This window comes from Panonychus citri, unplaced genomic scaffold, assembly GCF_014898815.1.
Source record: "Panonychus citri isolate SS breed McGregor unplaced genomic scaffold, ASM1489881v1 Contig00143, whole genome shotgun sequence".
NCBI classification, from domain to species: Eukaryota; Metazoa; Arthropoda; class Arachnida; order Trombidiformes; family Tetranychidae; genus Panonychus; species Panonychus citri.
The window spans coordinates 1,513,512-1,535,592 of NW_026515548.1; the positions used below are offsets into that span (position 1 = coordinate 1,513,512).

The following is a 22,081-nucleotide window of genomic DNA, read 5'->3' on the forward strand; positions in this document are numbered from 1 at the left end:
GTAAGGAATGAAGTCGACAATAATCTCATCACAGTTTCTAGAGTACTCAAATATTTCATTGATAAATACAAGCTCCTCGGAATAATCCAATTTAACACCTCTCTTTGTATCAATCTCATAAGACGCAACAGGTGAAATTGAGATGAGATGTTGTGAATCGTTGTTTCTCAGAGCAATTATGAAATTAAGAAGTTCAGATGATGCCGCTGGAACAACAGAATTAATTTCACATTCATTAGCTAAAAGTATCGTGAAATGATGAAGACTTGAAATAGGTAAAGGTTTAGCGATATTCTTGTTATAATAAGTCCTTAATTTGTTAAGAAGACATCGATAGAGGATATAAAGGGCATCCTGATTGTTTAAAGTTGTATTGATAAACTTAGATGCTGCTTCCATCATGGCTATCGGTGGATTAGAATAGGAAAGAGTTTCTCTTGGTAAAGTGAGACAAGTAAGTGTCCAAAAATGATCCCAGAGATTATTTTTGGTGGCAAATTCTAAGGCATTTTTCCTTTGCCCAAGAGTTAATAAACGTCGGAATTGATTAATTTCGTTATTTTCTTCAGAGGTAAATTCAGCTTCATTATGATATAAAAGTAATTCAGCAATATCAGATCCAGAAATGTTACCATTCAATTGCACCAACATTTTCAATATTTGCCAAATCTGTTTCTTTTGTCTATCATAAATGGAAACTTCTATTGCTTCTCCAATTGTCTGATGTAAACCATCTTGAGCTTTGACAAATTCCATAACATCAGATTTGTCTGTTTTATCAATAACTAATGGACCAGGCCAAGTACTGATGCTAATTTTACTTTCATAATCAATTAATGAAGGTTGAATATGGTGGATTATTATATTTTGTCCATCAGCAACAACAAGTTGATTTAATGGGCCAAAGGTTACCCTTGAATGTCTAACAGGATAAAGTGGAGGTGTCAGTCTTTGTCTTCTTCCACCCGCTTCACTGCCACCATGAGTGGCTGAATACCAGCGTACATAACGTTTATACCAGTCAACAAAACCTGGAGGTAAATTATTAACTGGATTACCAGGGAAAGCACTTGGGTAAGCTGGAGGCACAGCAGCCGATGGATAACCACCACCAGCCATATTGAGAGATGGGGGAGGCATTGATGTATTAGCGAAACTATTTGGACCAAAGCTACGGTCAAATGATGAGCTACTTGTGTTAAGATCATAACGTTGAGGTGGACGAGAATAAGGATCATTTTGATAAGGACGTTGACGATTTTGATCATAACCTTGCATCGGATAATAAGGATACATTCCTGGACCAGGTGAAGGTGCACCATAACCAGGATAATTATGATATTGTGGAATTGGTTGGTAAAAATTTGGATTCTGTTGTGGCGGAGGTTGATTACCATAAGGTTGATAATGATTAGGATGATAGGATGGACCCCCAATTGGGCCACCATGTTGTGGCGGTGGTGGTCCACCATAATAACCTCCACCATAAGCATTTGGAGGTTGATGATGATAATGACTATAAGGCTGTTGATGGAAAGAGAGAGTAGCACCGGGTAAACTGTAAGATGAAAGTTGATCCGTTTCCCTGACCGAAGAGGCTCGTGAAATATTTGATTCAGTTGGAGAAAAACTGGGTCTGTGTGTTGGTGGACTGACAATTCTTTCCACTTCCACTTCAACATCAATTTCTTCCTCTTTCTCAATCACTTCTTCCGGTCTCTCCGGTCTCTCCGGTGGCTCTGAAGGTTCCTCATGGTTATCAGCAAAATCCCAACCATCCAGAGAGGTTAATGATCGCCTTAATTCACCGTTATCTTCCGATGTTTCCTCATTTAAATTGATATCACACATTTTATCCATTGCCACGTACAAATCACAGCAAAAAAACACAAGCCGGATTGATGATGATAAAAAAATAAGAGAGAGAAAGAAAGAGAAGAAGAGAGAAACAAACAACTTAAAACAAGAATCGAGTTAACTGGGTCTCCAAAAAGAAAGAGAAAAAGACACACAAACAGAAAGAGAAAAAAGAAAGAGTCAAATTTAGAAAAGAAAAAAAAAATTCTCTTTTACGGTTAACCTTCTCTTCCACCAGATGGCGACACCAAATTCTCTTCTATGTTTACATAGTCGCTAAGCCGAAATGAGATCAGGTGACCTCACCTTAGATAAGCTTACATAACAATCACCTTATTAATTGGTGATTGGAAATTAATTAATTAGTGATTTGAGTTGATTATGTGTTAGCAGTGAACTTGTTTGCTCTTTAATCTTGATTGAGATTAATTGGCAACGATTCGAATCGTGAACATTTAATAATCATCACCGTGGTTTTTGTTTGGGAAGAGGAGGAAGAGTTAATTTTTTTTCTCTTTTCTTTTTCTCTTACATTGTAACTTCTATTCTCTCTCACTTGCTGATATTCTTCTTTACCATTCACTCAACTCGTGTTTCTCTTTTCTCTTTCTTCCTCTTTCTTTTTCCTTCTTTTCATCATTAAAACCCCTCCGATGTCTTTGTTTTGTCAGATCTTCATAGTGGTTTGAAGATTTAAATCAACTTTTTTTCTCTCCCTTTTTTTCGCTCTCTCACTATTCCTCTTCCATTTTCTCGTCATCTTCATCATTCTTGTTCTTTTAAACATCATCATCATTTTTTGGTCATAAAAAACTGATCATCTGTAAATCAATTTGGATTCAGTTTTTCTCTACAATTAGTGTTGTTTGATTCCATTCTTTACTTTTTAAAAATCTCGAAAATCATCAACCTTTTCCATTTTCTCTAGAAAAGAAAAGAAAAATTCGCTAATGATAATGAATTTCTCCAATCTCTCGGTTAATCAACTTAGATGTTTGTCTTCAGGTGGAAATCGATCACTTTGCAAACTTGTCATTAAATCGTGTTTAAATTATCAACTACCTACCTCGTCATTTATCAGTATTAGATTAAAGGTAAGTCAAAATATACAAACGTTTAAATCAATTCCGATTTTAATTCAATTTTCTTCTCTATTTTTCAGCATAACCATGGCAATAATAGTAATAACAAACACGGAGTTCATTTCGTCAACAAAGGTGTCTCCATAAAATATGCTAATCAATTGGAAAAAATTAGTGATACTAATAACAAAAATGACTCTGATTCTGAACCTAAACGTTCAAGTAGATTGTTGGTTCTAATAGCTTGGATTCGTGCTGCTGAGAAAAATTTAGACAAATATCGTGATATTTATCTGAAAAATTATGGTTTCGATGTGCTAACCGTTTACACAAATCCAATTGATTTTATGTTTCCCACTTCGGGAACCCAAAAGACTGCCCATAATCTTGTAAATTATTTGGTCAATGAAGGAACCAAATATTCGGACATTGTGATCCATGGATTTTCGGTTGGTGCCTACGAATTTGGGGAAGTACTACTTATCCTTAGTAAAGCCTTAAAAGAAAATAATCCAAACGTTAGTGCCTATCATCGTTTGGTTGACACAATCAGAGGAATGATCTTTGACAGTGCTGTTGATGTCAGCGGTGCTCCACTTGGTGTATCACGTTCTGTTGGCGGTGAAACTTTTCTCGCCGATTTCATTCAACTCATTATGCGTTTCTATATGTGGTTAGCTTATCCAATTGCAACCAAACATTACCAAGCATCTTCAGCCATGTTTCACTCTATGTTTCTCCGATGTCCAGCATTACTTTTATTCTCAAAGCAAGACGTTATCTCCGACGCTCAGATCAATTTATCCTTAGCCGCTGAATGGTCTTCTCTTGGTATTAATGTAACCGTTAAAGATTTTAATCATTCTCGTCATGTTACTCATTATCGAAAGTATCCCGATGAGTACGAGAAGCAGATTGATGATTTTATCCGTAAATTACCTTATGCATCACCGTTTTAGATTAACCATTTCAAATTCTACAAATTAATAAGTGACCAATATTTGGATAGCGAAGCGAAAAAACAATCAACAAACTCAAATCATTCTCAAGTCAAAACCCAGAGCGAAAATCTAATTTACTTTTCTCTATTCTTCTTCAACCAAAGGTCCTAGTTATGTTATCTCTTTATCTCTCTCTCTCTCTCTATCTCTTTTTTGTTTCTAGTTACTTGTCAATTCTGATGATTATCGGTTCGATTAACATTTACAATTATCAATTGATTGTGAAGCTTTTGATTGCAAACAGCACTTTTCATCTTCATGCTGTGATCTCATGCAACATTTTCTGGTGTCACTCAATATTCATACTGATAAGTTAAGATTAGTTCATAATAATTGTTACATTCATCGAGTGTGGTAATGAATGTTAACGAATTAATCAACTAGCAATATAATAACAAAAAAAAAACAAAGTTAATCACATTCGATAATTAACAATTTCGACTTATCTGTTGAATATCTTCTCAATAACTTTTTTTCTCTCTAAAAGTTAACAACATCAATCAACAATAATCATCATTATTACTATTGCATCTCATCAAATCTCTGTAATTTTCAGGAATTTTTGTTTTCAATCCCTTCACTTATTCAAAAATCAGTAACAATTAAATTAGAAAATAAATTAAAATGAACAAAATTTAACGTTTTTTTCTGAAAACTGACAAACTTCCCTTTCCCTTTCATATAAACCACATTAAGGATTTTACTTCCTTCAAAATGTAATTAACTTAATTCAAATTCTCCTTGGTTTATTTCTAATTTATTCACAGTTTACTAATTAAAAGCTACTCAATTAACTAGAAAATTTAATTTTCATCAACATTTTCGCTACAAATCGACCCACCAGATGGCGCCGAATATCATGGTTGCCATGGTTACGAATTCATTTGTTGTCATTTGGTTTATCATATGGACCACATGGTGAAGTTTATTTAATTGATTATTTTTCATTTGGTTTCGTCTCTTTCATTGTTAATTATTTATTAGTTGTAAGTTTTTAATTAATTAAAATGTCGGCTGGTTGGTCAGATGTTCTTAATCGTTTGATCAATAGATCTGAGAAGACAAATAAGAAGCCCTTGAGTCGAGCTTTGGTCAACAAGGAAAAACCTTCACAAGGAAAATCGCGGAAACAGATTATCGTTAAATCGGGTTATGAAAGTGAACGGAAAAAGCCAAGTATTCAGGATAAAGAATATGAAAGGATGTTACAATCTATTGCTACCAAAGGTGTTGTTCAATTGTTTAATTCGCTTACAGCATTGGAAGAACCCGAACCTGAACCAAAGAAAGTGAAAAGAGAAGAGCCTGTTGCAAGTACTTCGGTTCTTGATAAATGGGGAGATTTAACTGTGGAAGATGATGAAGAAGATGATGCAGTTTGATCTGTTGGTAGGAAAAATTTATTATTCTATTTTTACTATTCATGGATCAATGGTTACAATCATGAAGATGCTAAATCGATGAGGAGCAAATAGGTGAAAATGTTGATAAGAAAATGGAGTCAAAAGAAACCAGAATCTTGTTAATGTATGAAAATCTTGTGATTGGATCGGTTGATCAATTTATTAAAAGAAAAAAAAACAATAAACCATTAAGTTGATTGGCTGAATTGTTCATTCAACATCCATTTCTTCATCGCTATCGTTACCTTTGGTTTGAGTTTTAATTTGTTCTTGATTGTTGTACATATCGACGACTTGCATTGCCGAAGTCGCTTCTTCAGATTTTTTGTCCTCTCGAATTCGGATAAAACGAGGAAATCGAAGAGAAATTCCTTTTTCAGATTCCAAAGAACCAAAAGCTGCTCGATGAACTGGAGATATCGATAAATCTGCACATTTGACTTCCCAAACTTGAACAGCATCAAACCAAACATCAGGTTTGATTGTCTGATCATAATTATAATAAGATTTTGGTCTTTCAATAACCAATTCTTTGAATGCTTCATATTGATTCTCAAGATCTTCATCTTTAAATCCAGTTCCAAGTTTACAGATTGATTGGAATTCCTCTTTTTCATCATCATAACAAGCTAATAAATAACCTCCATATCTACCGGTCCTTTTACCTTTTCCAATATAAGCTCCAATTACTACGAGATCAAGTGTATCACCAACACCTTCAAGGTAATCTTTTTTGATCTGAGGAAAAAAAAGAGAGAAAAATTAAATTATAAATTTAATTCCAAACAAATTGACGAATTACAAACCTTGAGCCAACTACGAGATCTTTTTGCTATTTCATAAGTCGCATCCACATCTAAAGTCTTGACCATTAGTCCTTCACATTTGGCTAAAGAAAATCATATATTCGTTGAAAAAGATTAGTTACAATTTTGAATAGAATAGAAAATAATATTAGTGTTAGAATTTAATTAACCTTTAATTGATTCATCCAAAAATTCTTGAATCTCATCGGTTGTTTCGACGTCTCGAGAAACGGCCATCATGAATTTCCCTTCGATATCTTTGAAACTTTCGCGAAGATGTTTACGTCGTTCACTAAGACTTTCGGTGACGAAAGATTTTCCATTTAAATATAACAAATCGAAAGCGAAAATACAAACATGCACTTTAATTTCATCTTCAGAAGCATCTTTCCTTTTCCTTGTACTTAACACTTGGAATGGGAGAATCTGTTTATCATGTGAATCCCATGCAACTGCTTCCGAATCGATGATGAAACTTTTGACATCCGGCTTGATGACATCTTTCATCCTCGAAATAATATCTGGATACTTGGATGTATTGTCTTCTTGATTTCGACTGAAAATTCTGATTTCACCATTTTCCATCAAATGAATTTGAGCTCTTTCTCCGTCATATTTAAATTCACAGGTAAATTTAGCTTGATTAAATCGACGAAGAACTTCATCAACACCTTTCGTCGGATGAGCTAACATTGGTTTCAATGGAACACCAGGAATCAATTGACACTTTTCGTCTAATGATTCCCATCCATGTTCAAGTAGAACGTTGATAATTTGTTGATAATTTGGACATCGACAGTAAACTGTTTTCAAAATTTGAGTAACTGTGTCCACCCGCGATTTGAATGAATCACTTCCTCTTTTTGATTTACCTTCGCCCAAAACAATACTCTGGGCTAAGGCTGATAATAACGATTGCTCTGCTAATCCAATTCGCAGTTTACCGGCTAAAGAACGGACTAAATAACGAGCTTCACAGTCTCTACAAGCGACAATCAACGATTGAATTTTATCGGTCTTTTTTTGACCTGAACTTTGTCCTGAAAACAGAGCAATTTCCCGGAAACTTTTGAAAACTCCTTGAACGGTCAATCTTGGTGGTCGGAACAATAAGCTCTGAGTAGTCCGACTATCCTCAGCAACCAAACCAAGATCCCCTTTCTTTTTGATATCAGCTTTAATGTGATCCACCTTACGTCCGGTAGCATTTGCTAAAGCTTTCATGATAATTGTCTCACCGATTCCCAGTTCAAGGCCTTCATATGCAGGACCCAATTTATTGAGACACAAATAGATTGAAGGAAGCAAATCCTCTGGACTTTTCTCCTTCACTGACCACAGGTAATTGGCAAGTATCTCGATCATTTTAAGACGTGATGACACTTCTTCTATCGCCTTCAATGTAAGTGTAAAATAAATGAATGGCGTTTTATCTCCATCCTTCCAAGAAGCATCTTTAATTGCATCATAATTACTCTTACCAGGATTATAGTCAACAGAACCATTGGTTGAAGGAGCATTTGGTTTACTCTTTGTCTCCGATTCTTCACGTTTACGTTTTAACGCCATTGTGGTGGAAATTGTTGATCTAATTAACACTAAGAAATTACAAGGTTCTAATTTTAAACAATTAACTCGATAACAACAAGAGACAATCTTTAGACAATAAGATTTAATCATTAAGAAAAGAATGATATTTACGCGCCTTTTTTTCTCCGCCAGGTGTCGCTTTTCTTCTAAGGGAAAATATTCTAATTTCTAAAATTTTGATCAATTGATTTGGAGAAAAATAAAATTAATTTAATAGAAAACTTATTTTTATTATTAATTTGATTGTTTTATTCTTTGATTTTCTCTTTATTTTTTAGACCCAACGCAGCCATTCCTTCGAGATACAATTCTCTAAAATTTTTAATTATCTCAGGAATGAAAACTTGACAATTAGAATCATTTGAAATCTTCTCATAAGAAACTAGAACTCGAGAAACGTTAAATTTCATATCTTGGTTACAACAATCAACTAAACGAAATGAGGGATGATTTGGTAAACTGTCTTCCATTTGGTAATCAGTTATCCTTGGAATCCAGAAAACTAATCGACCTCCAATTCGTAAATTTTTTAATGCCAATCGAAACAAATCTCTCATAATATCCTCGAACGGATAAAGAACCTTAGATGGATAATGACAATTTAAATATTCTTCGGGTACTTTGTAAGTTTCATCGTATTTATCAGTTCCTATTTTTCTTGAGTTTTCCCTAATTCCATAAGGAGGATCAGTTATAATCGCATCCACTTCAAATGGCCTGAATGGAGATCTCGAAGCATCGGCGACAAAAACATCCAAATAATTAGATGTTAATCCGTATTGTTGGAAATTGGCATAAACACTTTCGTCGGGATCTCGTTTGGTTGCATATCGACGGGAGGGTTTTCGTTCACCGTGAAGTAATTTGTAATCAATGTCACTGCCGATGGTAAAGGCTCCATATTTCGCTGCGGCCACTAACAGGGATCCCGAACCTACGAACGGATCATAAACAATGTCACCATCTTTGACGAACCCCAAATTGGCCATAACGGCCGTTAACCAGGGGACCATCGAGGTGTTACTAATGAATTTACGTTTCTTAAGGCTAACATCATGAGAGAATCGGTTATCTCCATTGGTAAGGAATCGACCAAAGAAAATATCATAAGGTTCTTTCGGTGCTGAATTAGATAATAGTCCAAAATATTCAATCAGATAGAAATGATTATCTGGTTCGGTCAAGTTGATCGGCCCTTCAAATGGTAAAAACGAAAGTTGCTCAATCTTATCGACCTTTAATTGACTAGTGATCTTTTTCCCATAGGTTTGAACGGTAATTTTAAATGATCGATCAGCACCAGTAAACTCTTTCTTTCTAATCAAGTCACATTGTTTAAGTTGAGAAATTAAATCTTCTCGGTTTGATGAATGAGACCAAAGATGAAACAATGATCGTACACAAACAGCCCGACTAGCTGCTTTGATTAATTTCTCTTCTTCTTCAACTGTATCACTTTTAACAATCAGGAAAGGCTAATATAAAGATAAGAGAAACAAATCAAATTAAATTATCATCATCCAAAAATAGAATAATAAACAAATTAACTTACATTTTCCTTTGGAGTATCGGAAAGTTTTACATTACAATTGAATAGAGTTAAAAGAGCTTTAATCTCCTGTGGGTAGAACAAATTGAAGAAACAATTAACCAATAATTCACACCAATAACAGCACAATTAGACGATACTTACAGCTAATCTGAAAGCTGGACTTTCTTGACAAAACCAAATTAAATAATTCATTTAATATTCACAAATGATCAACAAAACAAAAACAAATGCAAATTCAAAACATAAACTTCATTAGATTTAAGCTTATCTTTTATAAAGACTAAACATAAACAGAATTGTCTTGAGTTGACCAACTCAAATTGTGATTAAAGTGAAAAAGAATAAAAAAAATTAATAACAATTAGAAGCAATTAGAAGCAATTTAATTAAAAGTAAACAAATTTTTCTTAACAAAAGATTCACTCGATTCAAAAGGAACCGCTTCAAGTCCCATGCTGAGTCTTAATTCGGATCCAGATTCGAATCCAAGTTCCGAGTCCCGAGCTGAAAGTAAATTAAGTTTTCCTTTTGATTGTTACAATTAATATTGTTTTTAACTTTAATTGTTGGGTATTTAATTGATTGGATTTTGTGAGAGGTTCAATGGCTGCATCAATCAAATCGCTGTTCACCAAACCTGCTGATGAATTTGTCAATGATCCTGAGATTGAACATCTTTGGACAATTAAAGCTGTTGATCAAATGATTGTTCATTATAATCTAATTTCAAGTGTTCCACCTAAAGATCTTAAATTAACCAAAAAAGATGATATAATTTATGAGAAATTTTGTCAATCATTTCCTGATTTTCCTTGTGATAAGTTTAAAACGGAAGATTTAAAATCGGACGAATCAAAAGCTAAATGGAGACCATTTTGTGAAGAGTTTAAAGGAGAAGTTGAAGATTACAATTTCGCTTCTCTTTTGAGACTTGATTGTACCGGTGATTATTCGGAGGATAATACAGTTGTTGTTCCAAGAATACAATTTTTAGCCCTTGAAATTGCTCGAAATAGACTTGGTCACAATGATAGTGTTTATCTCTCGAAAAAAGCAAAAAACGAACAATCATAATTTTCTTTCTTCCTCCTTACTGAAAACCTTCTCAAACCTCAACTTCTAACAAAAATCTGATTTATATTTTTCTCTCCATCTTCTGTTATAAAATAAAGGTACAATTTAAATGTATTAAAAAATTCTTTTAATCAATTTAATTGTAGTAGCCCAGGCAAAATATTGGAAATGGAAAAGAAGAGAAAAAAAAATGTTTACAAAGTTCCCGAAGTCGCAACCATTTTCTTGGCTAATTCTGCCTTCTTTTTGGTAATGTTAAGATCAGTGTCGAGATAAAGTGACTTGTTGACCTTTCCGGAGACCAATTTTTCAACAAGTAATCGTTGTTGATGAAGTTGCTCTCGTAATTCTTTATCTAATCGTTGGAGTTCATTAATTTTATCCAAAAGTGAATGTGAGGCTCCTTCACTTTTCATTCGGGAAACCAAATCACTTATTGATTGTGATTCTTGTTTAAGATCAGCGCTAATCTGTTTGATAGCAGTTTGAAAAGCTGAATCATCTTTCGAGGTTTTAAATTTGTTTGATGTTTGGTCAAATTTAGCATATAAATTAGTCCGTTTTGCATGATGATTAATAACCGATTCAACTAAACTGCTAACACGTTGACTACTCTCTTTACCGGGATTTTTAGTTAAACTAAAATCAAGACGTAAGATTATAATTGTCAGGATAGTGATGATGATCAGTGAGATGACAAAAAGAATCGGCTTTTGGAGAGTGTTAATTGTTGCGTTAAATGTAAAGGTAATTTTGACATTTTGAATATGATCTTCAACCAGGTTCGATTTTCGTAAAACAATCTTAGGCTCTCCAATTGTGTCCAAGAATGACATGTGAATTTGATCCTTTTCCCTAATCACGGAATAAGGTGTATTCAGTTTAACGTCTGTAGCTCCTTCGGGTAAGATGATGTTAATTGTGGCCTCGTCGATAACTGCGTTATCAAAGATATGATCAACAAATGGAATCCTAAGTGAATATTGGTCACCCTCATTGGAAAGATATTCTGACAATGGAAGTGAATAACCAATAACATAATGAGTTTTCCAACCACCAAACAAAGGGAATCTTGGCCTTAGATCGGCGATCACATTTTTAAGACCATTACGAAGATTAGAAGTACTAATGTTTCCAATTTCATCTCGATAATAGACATCATAGGCTGATGGTGGTAATTTTGTTCTAAAGGTTTTAATTGATGAGATTCCATTAGTTGGTTCTCTTTGAAATTCATATCGGGAAAAGGCTCCTCTTAATTTTGCACCATCATGATGAATGTCAATCACTTCTTCAATTGAAATAACTCCTGACCAAATGGACAGATGAATATTTCTATCCAATTTTGATACGGTTAGGAAAGGTGAATTATTCTCATAGTGAACTTGAAGTTTTGATTGAGTAAAGGCTGCGATATTTTCATAAGGTCCATAGTTGATATTTTGATTGGCAGTTGAACTTGGTTTCAATTTGGTGTAAGATTCAATCGATCCAGAGGCTAATTTGACTTTAGTTGTTTGACTTTTGGTCAAATATGGACTGAAGAAGTAATGATTTCCATTGTAGAGAACTAATTGTCTCTCTGATTGAGAGATTGTATTAGGATAAGGCTCAAGAATATGGGTAAAAACAGCTTCCACTTCAATACCATCCAATGAAGAACCAGGGGCAATCTTGTTCTCACTTAAATCTAATGACCAGGCCTGTTTACCATTGGGTAAAGTCGATGAAGAAACCAACAAATTAACCTTTGATTTATCACTTTTAACCAGAGAAGCTTCGATAAATGACAAATGGGCCAAATGATTGTCATCGAATGAGACCAAATATTTATCCACCGATGTCTTACCAGAGTTTTCAATCACAATGCGACACGTAATGGTTACCAGTTGGCTGGTTACGTCTATCATCCGGTCAACTTTTCTATTGATAACATCACTGTAATGATCGCCATTAACGATCGAAGAGGACAATCCGATGATCAGCAATAAGCTGATTGTTCTAATAATCATTGACATAATTAAAGAAAAACAATAGAATAATTAAATTCAATTAATTTAAATTCTAATGTCTTCAATTTGGTTTTGGAAAGAAAATCCTAAGGCTTGATCGGTATTCCAACAGATGGCGCTAGTGGTTCATCGGTTTTTCGGTTACCAGAATTAAATTTAATTCAGTTAATCAATATTCTTGTAATTTAACTTTTAATTGCTTTTAAAATTAAAGAATTTTTTTTCGATAAATGTTAACTAATTGAATCTGATTTTATGGGTGTTAATTTCTTGAAAATAATTTTATGATTCAAGCGAGAAGATCAATAATAAAGTGATAATTAGGATAATCAATTTATGACAATTTACTTTTTCAGTGATTAGTAAATCAATTGATTTGAATTTTTGTGAATTAAATTGTTAAACAATGAAATTGAAGTTTTTCGTTGTAAATTGTTAATTTGTTTTCTCTTTCATTGAGAATTAATTTAATAACAAAACACTTGTAACAATTAATCCATCACAAGGTTAACAGATTAACAATCAATTAGACAATTAAAGTTTCCATGATTGAAATTAATTTCTATCATTTAATTGTTAATCAAAGAGGAACAAAAAAAGCTAAAAAAATGTTAATTGTTGTGAATACCAAATCAATAAATTTCCTCATCAACTAATTATAACAATTGAAACGAAACAACTAAACTTGATGTTAATCACAATCACCGATTAACCAGATTAACTTAATTGTTGGATTAATAAATGTCAATATCATAAGAATAATAAACTAATTGTACAAAGAGAAAAAGTTAATTGTTTTCTTTTTTCATATCGATCATCAGAATTTCCGATTGTTCAGTCTAATTGAATTGGCGATTTTTTTTTTGATGATGAGACAGAAATTAATTCTTATTAAAGGTAAGAAGAGAATTTATTTTCTATCATGAAACATGAAGACAGAATCATCCACACCCAATGAGAATATGGAACACGAGAAAGAGAGAGAGAAAAGAAAGAGAAGATGAGAAAAGGTAAAGATGATCAACAGAGAAAGAGAAAAATTAACAAAAAGAAAGAGAATCGATTCTCTGTTTTGGTCGATCGAAGCGACGCCAAGCGATCGAATTTCTTTTAGGTGAAGGACACACAACATATACTCGACTACGCCCTGAGTTGTGTTTAAATTAGTGAATTAATTGAGTATCGCAATCGAATTTAACTAAATACTGTGTTAATTGTGGTTAAATTATCTATTGGGTAAGTTAATTAGAAGAGTATTTGATTCTCATGTGTTAACTATTGACTGTTTTCTTTAAATTCTATTTTGTGTCTTCCCTTCAATTTTCACTTTTCTTTTTTTTTCTCTTGTGATTTATTTTTAAAGGTCTCTAGTTTTACTTACCTGGATATAAATTTACATCTATTATTTTATTTATCACTTTAATTGTTTGTGTCTGTGTTTTTCTTTGTTTCTCTCTCTTGGTTTTGCTGGTTTTTAGAAGGTGATTGATTATTGTGCAAGTTTCCACCATGGAAACATCTACATCCAGTGTTACCACCAAAGAGATTTCAATCTTGGAAACTGTTGAAGATATTCAAGAGAGAAGGGAACAAGTTCTTGGAAGATATCAAAGGTTTAAGGAAGAAGCTAAAGAGAAAAGAAGTCTATTAGAAGATTCGAAGAAATTTCAATATTTTAAAAGAGATGCCGATGAGCTTGAATCTTGGATCTTGGAGAAACTACAAACAGCTTCAGATGAATCTTACAAAGATCCAACCAATTTACAGGCTAAAATACAGAAACATCAAGCCTTCGAGGCGGAAGTAACTGCTCATTCAGATGCCATTGTTTCTCTCAGTGCTGGTGGAGGGGAAATGATTAACCAGGGACATTTTGCCTCTGAAGTTATCACCCATCGTCTTGATGAACTTCACCGATTGTGGGAGCTTCTCCTTTCCAAATTGATTGAGAAAGGACTCAAACTTCAACAAGCTCTTTTACTCGTTCAATTTAACCGTCAATGTGATGAGGTTATGTTCTGGATTAATGACAAGGAAACATTTATTACCAGCGATGAATTGGGTCAAGATTTGGAACATGTTGAAGTACTTCAAAGACAATTCGATGAATTTCAGAAAGAGATGGCAAGCCAAGAATTTAGAGTTCAAGATGTTCACAAACAAGCCGATAAGCTTATTGGAGAAAATCATCCCGATCATGAAGTGATTGTTCGCCGTCGAAACGAAGTTGAAGAAGCATGGAAACGATTGCGACAACTTACTTTACTTCGGCAACAGAAACTCGCTGGTGCCCAAGAGATTCAAATATTCAACAGAGATGCTAATGAAACTATTTCCTGGATCCTTGAGAAAGATTTAGTTATATCTTCAGATGATTATGGTAAAGATCTTGTTAGTGTTCAAGCTCTCCAACGAAAACATGAAGGGATTGAAAGAGATTTAGCTGCTTTGGAAGACAAAGTTCTCATCTTAGGTCAAGAAGCTTATCGTCTTTGTGAACTTCATCCTGATCATAAAGACAAAATTCAAGCTAAACATTCAGAAATTGTTTCTAATTGGGATAAATTAAAATCTAAAGCTCAAGGAAGAAAACAACGACTCGATGAAAGTCATCTTCTTCATCAATTCTTGGCTGATTATCGTGACCTGACTTCATGGATTAATGATATGAAATCAATCATTAATGCCGATGAACTTGCTAAAGATGTTGCTGGAGCTGAGGCTCTTCTCGAAAGACACCAAGAGCATAAAGGTGAAATCGACGCTCGAATGGATAGTTTTAAGGCAACTGACGATGCTGGTAAAATTTTACTCGACCAAGGAATTGCAACTGATGAAGTTCGTGAGAAACTAATGAGCCTTTCCAGTGAAAAGAATTCACTCCTTGAATTATGGGAGAACAAAAGAATTTTATATGAACAATGTATGGATTTGCAGCTATTTTATCGTGATACTGAACAAGCCGACACTTGGATGGCTAAACAAGAAGCTTTCTTGGCTAATGAAGATCTTGGTGATTCATTAGATTCTGTTGAATCGCTGATCAAGAAACATGAAGATTTTGATAAAAGTTTGGCAGCTCAAGAAGAGAAAATCAAAGCATTAGATGAATTTGCTACCAAAGTGATCGAAGGTCAACATTATGCAGCTGAAGATGTTGCACAGAGAAGAGCAACTCTTCTTGAGAGACGAGCCGCTCTCATTGAAAGATCTGAAGCTCGAAGAGCGATTTTAAATGATTCCTATAAATTACAACAATTTGAACGAGATTATGATGAAACTAAAGGCTGGGTCATGGAAAAGTTGAAGACAGCATCAGATGAAAGTTATTTAGATTCAACTAATTTAACTGGTAAACTTCAGAAACATGAGACATTCAAGCAAGAATTGACCGCCAATGAGCCCAGGATTAGTGAACTTAACTCAAGTGCACAGTCTCTCATCCAAAGTAATCATTATGCCGCACCCAGAATCAGTGAAAGAGCTCAAGAGATCAGTGAATTATGGTCTAGTTTAGTTGAGGCAACTGAACGTAAAGGAAGTAAACTCACTGAAGCAGCTGATCAGCAACTATTCAATCATGGGGTTGAAGATATTGAACTTTGGCTAAATGAGGTTGAAGGACAATTAATGTCTGAAGATTATGGTAAAGATTTAACCTCAGTTCAAAATTTGATCAAGAAACATGCTCTTCTTGAATCGGATGTTGCTGCTCATCAGGAAAAAATCAACGATGCCATTGCCCAGGCTGATGAATTTATCGTTAATGGACACTTTGATGCTGATAATATAAAATCAAAGCGTAACAATGTCGTCGACAAATACAAGTCACTTAAAAAGCCAATGATTAGCCGACGTAATCGATTGAAAGATGCTCTTCGGTTGCAAAAGCTTTTCCGTGATGTTGAAGATGAAGAGGCTTGGATGAGAGAGAAAGAACCAATTGCTGCATCAACTAATCGTGGTCGTGACTTAATCGGTGTACAAAATTTAATTAAGAAACATCAAGCTGTCATGAATGAGATAAATAACCATGAACATCGTATCCGAACTGTTTGCTCGAATGGTGAAGATATGATCAACGAAGGTCATTTTGCATCCGATGAGATACAAAAAAGACTCTTCTCTTTGAACGATAAATGGCAAAGTTTAAAGGAAAAAGCAAACAAACGAAAGCAGGATTTAGATGATTCTCTTCAAGCTCATCAGTACTTTGCGGATGCAAATGAAGCAGAATCATGGATGAAGGAAAAGGAGCCGATTGTTGGTGGGCAAGATTTCGGTAAAGATGAAGATTCAACCGAAGCTCTTCTCAAGAAACACGAGGCTCTCATGGCCGATCTTGAGGCCTTTAGGAACACGATCTCGAGTCTACGTGATCAGGCAGCTGCGTGTAAACAACAAGAAACACCGATTGTTGATCAAACTGGTAAAGAGTTTGTCATGGCTCTTTACGATTATGTTGAGAAATCTCCTCGTGAGGTTTCAATGAAGAAAGGAGATGTTCTCACTTTACTTAATTCCAATAATAAAGACTGGTGGAAAGTCGAAGTCAACGACAGGCAAGGGTTCGTCCCAGCGGCTTATGTCAAAAAGATTGAAGCTGGTCTTTCAGCTAGTCGACAACATCTTGCTGAACAAAATTCAATTTCAGCTCGACAAGGTCAAATTGATAAGCAATATGTTAACCTTTTAGATCTTGGCGGTGAACGTGCAACTCGACTTCATGAATCATGTAAAGCTTATCAAGTGGTTCGAGAGGCCGCTGAATTGGGCCAATGGATTCGCGATAAAGAGCAACATGCACAAGTTCAAACTGTTGGTGATGATTTGGAAGAAGTTGAAATTCATCAGAAAAAGTTTGACGATTTCCAATCTGAATTGAAATCTAACGAAGCTCGTCTACGAGAAATGAATGAAGTTGCTACCAAACTTGTTAATCTTGGTCAAACTGAAGCCGCTGTCCGAATTAATCAACAAATTGACGAATTAAACTCTAAATGGGTTAACCTACAACAAGCAGCTGACAAACGAGCTGAACAACTTGGTTCAGCCCATGAAGTTCAACGTTTCCATCGAGATATCGAAGAAACTAAAGATTGGATTCGTGAAAAAGATGAAGCTCTAAACAATAACGATTACGGTAAAGATTTACGATCAGTTCAAACGTTACAAAGAAAACACGAAGGTTTGGAACGAGATCTCGCTGCTTTGGGCGATAAGATCAGATCTCTTGACGAGATCGCCCAAAGACTGATGAAAACACATCCAGAAACCGCTGATCAAACATACCAAAAGCAAATTGACATAAATCGCGAATGGGATCAATTAATTGCTAAAGCAACTGCTCGACGTGAGAAACTTGATGATTCCTATGAACTTCAACGTTTCCTTGCTGATTATCGTGATCTAATGTCATGGATCGTCTCAATGAAAACTCTAGTCTCTTCTGATGAGCTCGCAAATGATGTAACCGGAGCTGAAGCTCTTCTTGAAAGACATCAGGTAATTTTCCATTATTATTATCATCATATTTTTCTTTAATCATGTTTCAATAATAAGAAGAAAAAATCGTGAGTCACCCTGATTAACAGAATTAGTAATTTCCATATCTACACTAACCACTCCTTAACTCCTACACCCAGCTCACTATTCAACAAAGATGAACACTGTTGATGTAATTCAACCTTCAGAAATGTTAAACAAAATGATTAGTTAAGTGTAAATTTAACATGAATAATGAATTGAAATTTTTAAACAAAACAAAATAGATTGACGGTTTCTATTGAATTAATATTTTTACCACATTACTGATAACTAAAAATTCTTATTCATTGCAATTTAAACCTAATTATAAATCCTGATCCTAAATGACGTTGATTATATTTTCATATAAACGAAACATTTAAATGTCAAAAGTTTTCTGTATTCCGATAAATATAAATTTATTTTCTCTTTGTTTACATTTCAGGAACATCGAACTGAAATTGATGCTCGAGCCTCAACTTTCCAAACATTTGAAATATTTGGTCACCATTTGTTGGACAGAGGTCATTATGCTTCTGATGAAATCGCTGAGAAGATGAGAGAGATCGCTCAGGCAAGAGATGATCTTGAAAGAGCTTGGTTTGCTCGGCGAGCTAAGCTTGACCAATGTTTGGAACTTCAATTGTTTTATCGAGATTGTGAACAGGCCGAAAACTGGATGGCCTCTCGTGAGGCTTTCCTATCTTCGGATGATATGGGCGGAGATAATGTTGAAGTATTAATTAAAAAACATGAAGACTTTGATAAAGCGATAAGTGCACAAGAAGAAAAGATTGCACAATTAACTTCACTTGCTGACCAATTGATTGGTCATGATCATTATGCATCGCAACCAATCAAGGACAAGAAAGATCAAGTTTTGGATAGATGGCAGAATCTTAAAGAAGCTCTGATTGAGAAGCGTTCTAAGCTTGGTGAATCGCAGACTTTACAACAATTTTCACGAGATGCTGATGAGGTTGAAAATTGGATTTCGGAAAAACTTCAAATGGCACAAGATCAAAGTTACAAAGATCCTGCAAACATACAATCAAAACATCAAAAACATCAAGCATTTGAAGCTGAACTTAATGCTAACAAAGACAGAATCACTTCCATCATTGGTATGGGTGAGAAACTGATTGATCAGCATCAATGTGCTGGCTCAGAAGATGCTGTTCAAAATCGTTTAACCTCAATCAGGGAGCAGTGGCAACATTTATCAACAAAGACAACTGAAAAATCATTGAAATTAAAAGATGCCAATAAACAGCGAACCTTTAATGCTGCCGTCAAGGATTTAGACTTTTGGTTGGATGAGATTGAAGGTTTATTGAAAACTGAAGATTCTGGTAAAGATTTAACATCAGTTGAAAATCTCATCAAGAAACATGATCTACTTGAGGTTGATATTTCTGCTCGAGATGATCGAATCAAAGATCTTGACCATTTAGCTGATAGTTTAATAGAATCTGGACAATTCGATCCTTCTGTTATCCAAGAGAAACGTTCATCGATCAAGGAACGTTATGAAAGAATTAAAACTTTAACCGATAATCGTCGACAACGACTGAATGAAGCCAATACTTTACAACACTTTTTCCGAGATATCGCCGATGAGGAATCATGGATTAAGGATAAAAAGTTACTAATTAGCTCGGGTGATTTCGGCCGTGATTTAACCGGTGTTCTTAATCTTCGCAAGAAACATAAACGTTTTGAAGCTGAGCTTGCGACTCACGAACCTTCCATACAAGCCGTCCAAAATGCCGGTCAAAAACTCATGGATCAATCTAATCTGGGAATTCAAGAGATTGAATCGAGACTTCAAGCATTAGAAAATAACTGGCAAGATTTGAAGTCATTGTCGGGTGTTAGAGGAAATAAGCTTGAAGAAAGTCTTGTGTTCCAACAATTTTTAGCCAAAGTAGAAGAAGAAGAAGCTTGGATCTCAGAGAAGCAAAAACTGATCGCCGTTGAGGATTATGGTGATACAATGGCCGCTGTTCAAGGTTTAATCAAAAAACATGATGCATTTGAAGCTGATTTCACTGTTCATCGGGAAAGATGTGCTGACATAATTTCCGCTGGTCAACAATTGATTGTTGAAGGTAATCATCACAAAGATACCATTGATCAACGTTTGAATGCTCTTCACGCTCGGCTTGATTATTTACAAGAAAGTGCTCGTAAGAGAGCCGGTAAATTGAATGACAATGCAGCTTACCTTGAATTCATGTGGAAAGCTGATGTTGTTGAAAATTGGATTGCAGATAAAGAGGTTCAAGTGAGCAGCAAAGACTATGGTCGGGATCTTTCATCCGTTCAAACTTTATTGACAAAACAAGAAGCATTTGATACTGGATTGGTTGCATTTGAGCAAGAAGGTATCCTTTCAATTACACAATTGAAAGACCAATTGATTGCCAATAATCACATTCAAAATGAGGCTATTATGAAGCGTCATGGTGATGTAATGAACCGTTGGAATGAACTTTTGGCTGCTTCACAAGCAAGAAAACAGAAACTTCTTCACATGCAGGAGCAGTTTAAGATGATTGAAGATTCATTCCTTACCTTTGCTAAAAAAGCTTCTGCATTTAATTCTTGGTTTGAGAATGCTGAAGAAGATTTAACTGATCCTGTTAGGTGTAATTCTATTGAAGAGATACGAGCTTTAAGAGAGGCTCATCAACAATTCCAAGCTTCTCTAACCTCAGCTCAGACTGATTTCCAACAATTGGCTGAACTTGATAGTCAAATTAAATCTTTCAACGTTGGTTCTAATCCGTATACCTGGTTCACCATGGAAGCTCTTGAAGATACCTGGAGAAATTTGGAGAAAATTATTCACGATCGTGATGCTGAACTTCACAAGGAATCACTTCGTCAAGAGGAAAATGATCGACTACGAAAAGAGTTCGCTAAACAAGCCAACAGTTTCCATCAATGGCTCGCAGATACAAGGTAAGTAAATTATTCTCTCACTTAATTGATTAATTTCTAATCAAATTAACCTTATCTCTGTTTAGAATGTGGCTACTTGATGGCTCAGCGATGAGAGAGGGAACAGGCTCTTTGGAAGCTCAACTCGAGGCAACTCGAAGTAAAGCGACCGAGATTAAACTGAAGAGAGATGACCTGAGGCAGATTGAAAGGTTGGGTGCTACTCTGGAGGAACATCTTATTCTTGACAATAGATACACCGAACACTCTACTGTTGGACTTGCCCAACAATGGGATCAATTGGATCAACTATGCATGAGAATGCAGCACAATCTTGAGCAACAAATTCAAGCCCGAAATCAATCTGGTGTCTCTGAAGAATCGCTTCGTGAGTTCAGTATGATGTTTAAACACTTTGACAAGGAGAAGGGTGGAAAACTTAATCACCAAGATTTCAAAAACTGCTTACGAGCCTTGGGTTATGATCTTAAAATGGTCGAGGAAGGGGAGTTCAATCCTGAATTCGAGGGTTTATTGGACCAAGTTGACCCCAATCGTGATGGTTTTGTAACTCTACAAGAGTACATGGCTTTTATGATTGGTCGGGAAACTGAAAATGTTTCTAATCGTGAAGACTTTGAAAATGCCGTCCGGGCCATCGCCGAGGAGAAGCCTTATGTTACCTCCGAGGAATTATATTCTGTAAGTAAAACTTTTCCTCTCCAATGAATTGACTGATTTCATCTCATTCTAATGAACTTTTCTCTCTCTCAGAATCTCACCAAAGACATGGCAGATTATTGTTTACGTCGTATGAAACGTTATGTTGACCCCAAATCAGGACGAGAAATAACCAATGCCTATGACTACGTTGATTTTACACAAACTTTATTCCAGAATTAGTTTCCTGCTAAGTTTTTTTTCCTTCGCAATTTCATGAAACACGCTCTCTCTTTTTCTCATAAAAAAATCAATCAATCAATTATATATTATAATCTCTACCACCGCCACAACTTACATGAAAAACACCACAATCACTTGTCGCTCTTTGCTCTTTATCTATTCTTAAAATGGTATTTATCCTTATAAAAACCACAGACTATTAATTAATATTATTGTCATGATTATTATATACACCAAATATATTTACGCTAAAACCAAATCAATTGATTTCCAATTATTACTCATATGAAACTGTAAATTAATTTATCCAAAACTGAATTGATTTTCCC

General features: G+C 34.9%; 7 protein-coding genes across 8 annotated transcripts; 4 read left to right on the forward strand and 3 right to left on the reverse strand.

Moving 5' to 3' along the window:
• The first annotated feature begins 2,133 nt into the window (after nucleotides 1-2,133).
• LOC128396297 (transmembrane protein 53-like) lies at nucleotides 2,134-4,385 on the forward strand. Its single transcript, XM_053356865.1, has 2 exons — nucleotides 2,134-2,951; nucleotides 3,020-4,385. The coding sequence occupies exons 1-2, from the start codon at nucleotides 2,808-2,810 to the stop codon at nucleotides 3,896-3,898; spliced, it is 1,023 nt and encodes a 340-aa protein (XP_053212840.1). The 5' UTR covers nucleotides 2,134-2,807; the 3' UTR covers nucleotides 3,899-4,385.
• Nucleotides 4,386-4,826: 441 nt separating this feature from the next.
• On the forward strand, nucleotides 4,827-5,581 carry LOC128396305 (RRP15-like protein). The gene has a single exon (XM_053356875.1). It carries the CDS (start codon nucleotides 4,948-4,950, stop codon nucleotides 5,320-5,322), a length of 375 nt encoding a protein of 124 aa, XP_053212850.1. The 5' UTR covers nucleotides 4,827-4,947; the 3' UTR covers nucleotides 5,323-5,581.
• Nucleotides 5,460-7,851, reverse strand: LOC128396285 (DNA ligase 1-like). Its single transcript, XM_053356852.1, has 3 exons — nucleotides 6,320-7,851; nucleotides 6,150-6,232; nucleotides 5,460-6,081 (listed from the first exon to the last, which is right to left on the reverse strand). Exons 1-3 carry the CDS (start codon nucleotides 7,827-7,829, stop codon nucleotides 5,554-5,556), a joined length of 2,121 nt encoding a protein of 706 aa, XP_053212827.1. The 5' UTR covers nucleotides 7,830-7,851; the 3' UTR covers nucleotides 5,460-5,553.
• Nucleotides 7,852-7,944: 93 nt separating this feature from the next.
• On the reverse strand, nucleotides 7,945-9,638 carry LOC128396292 (tRNA (guanine(10)-N2)-methyltransferase homolog). The gene is made up of 3 exons (XM_053356859.1): nucleotides 9,433-9,638; nucleotides 9,292-9,357; nucleotides 7,945-9,214 (listed from the first exon to the last, which is right to left on the reverse strand). The coding sequence occupies exons 1-3, from the start codon at nucleotides 9,481-9,483 to the stop codon at nucleotides 7,988-7,990; spliced, it is 1,344 nt and encodes a 447-aa protein (XP_053212834.1). The 5' UTR covers nucleotides 9,484-9,638; the 3' UTR covers nucleotides 7,945-7,987.
• Nucleotides 9,639-9,773: 135 nt separating this feature from the next.
• Nucleotides 9,774-10,487, forward strand: LOC128396303 (protein PBDC1-like). Its single transcript, XM_053356871.1, has one exon. It carries the CDS (start codon nucleotides 9,895-9,897, stop codon nucleotides 10,363-10,365), a length of 471 nt encoding a protein of 156 aa, XP_053212846.1. The 5' UTR covers nucleotides 9,774-9,894; the 3' UTR covers nucleotides 10,366-10,487.
• On the reverse strand, nucleotides 10,478-12,469 carry LOC128396288 (dolichyl-diphosphooligosaccharide--protein glycosyltransferase subunit 1-like). Its single transcript, XM_053356856.1, has one exon. It carries the CDS (start codon nucleotides 12,381-12,383, stop codon nucleotides 10,560-10,562), a length of 1,824 nt encoding a protein of 607 aa, XP_053212831.1. The 5' UTR covers nucleotides 12,384-12,469; the 3' UTR covers nucleotides 10,478-10,559.
• Nucleotides 12,470-13,463: 994 nt separating this feature from the next.
• LOC128396282 (spectrin alpha chain-like) lies at nucleotides 13,464-22,011 on the forward strand. Of its 2 annotated transcripts, none has more exons than XM_053356844.1 (5): nucleotides 13,464-13,613; nucleotides 13,856-17,882; nucleotides 18,349-20,870; nucleotides 20,936-21,551; nucleotides 21,624-22,011. In XM_053356844.1, the coding sequence occupies exons 2-5, from the start codon at nucleotides 13,887-13,889 to the stop codon at nucleotides 21,750-21,752; spliced, it is 7,263 nt and encodes a 2,420-aa protein (XP_053212819.1). In that variant the 5' UTR covers nucleotides 13,464-13,613; nucleotides 13,856-13,886; the 3' UTR covers nucleotides 21,753-22,011. The 2 variants fall into 2 exon arrangements, with proteins under 2 accessions (XP_053212819.1, XP_053212820.1); XM_053356845.1 differs by having other exon boundaries at nucleotides 13,486-13,613; nucleotides 13,741-17,882.
• Nucleotides 22,012-22,081: the final 70 nt, after the last annotated feature.

Bases quoted from the DNA above. Each gene is read 5' to 3' on its own strand.
- LOC128396297 (XM_053356865.1), top strand. From the start codon at position 2,808: ATGATAATGAATTTCTCCAATCTCTCGGTTAATCAACTTAGATGTTTG. The intron at 2,952-3,019 runs GTAAGTCAAAAT...TCTATTTTTCAG, and splicing joins TTATCAGTATTAGATTAAAG to CATAACCATGGCAATAATAG.
- LOC128396288 (XM_053356856.1), bottom strand. From the start codon at position 12,383: ATGTCAATGATTATTAGAACAATCAGCTTATTGCTGATCATCGGATTG.
- LOC128396292 (XM_053356859.1), bottom strand. From the start codon at position 9,483: ATGAATTATTTAATTTGGTTTTGTCAAGAAAGTCCAGCTTTCAGATTA. The intron at 9,358-9,432 runs GTAAGTATCGTC...TTCTACCCACAG, and splicing joins GTCCAGCTTTCAGATTAGCT to GAGATTAAAGCTCTTTTAAC. The intron at 9,215-9,291 runs GTAAGTTAATTT...TCTTTATATTAG, and splicing joins CCGATACTCCAAAGGAAAAT to CCTTTCCTGATTGTTAAAAG.
- LOC128396303 (XM_053356871.1), top strand. From the start codon at position 9,895: ATGGCTGCATCAATCAAATCGCTGTTCACCAAACCTGCTGATGAATTT.
- LOC128396285 (XM_053356852.1), bottom strand. From the start codon at position 7,829: ATGATTAAATCTTATTGTCTAAAGATTGTCTCTTGTTGTTATCGAGTT. The intron at 6,233-6,319 runs GTTAATTAAATT...GATTTTCTTTAG, and splicing joins TTTGGATGAATCAATTAAAG to CCAAATGTGAAGGACTAATG. The intron at 6,082-6,149 runs GTTTGTAATTCG...TTTTTTCCTCAG, and splicing joins GATCTCGTAGTTGGCTCAAG to ATCAAAAAAGATTACCTTGA.
- LOC128396305 (XM_053356875.1), top strand. From the start codon at position 4,948: ATGTCGGCTGGTTGGTCAGATGTTCTTAATCGTTTGATCAATAGATCT.
- LOC128396282 (XM_053356844.1), top strand. From the start codon at position 13,887: ATGGAAACATCTACATCCAGTGTTACCACCAAAGAGATTTCAATCTTG. The intron at 17,883-18,348 runs GTAATTTTCCAT...TTTACATTTCAG, and splicing joins CTCTTCTTGAAAGACATCAG to GAACATCGAACTGAAATTGA. The intron at 20,871-20,935 runs GTAAGTAAATTA...ATCTCTGTTTAG, and splicing joins CAATGGCTCGCAGATACAAG to AATGTGGCTACTTGATGGCT.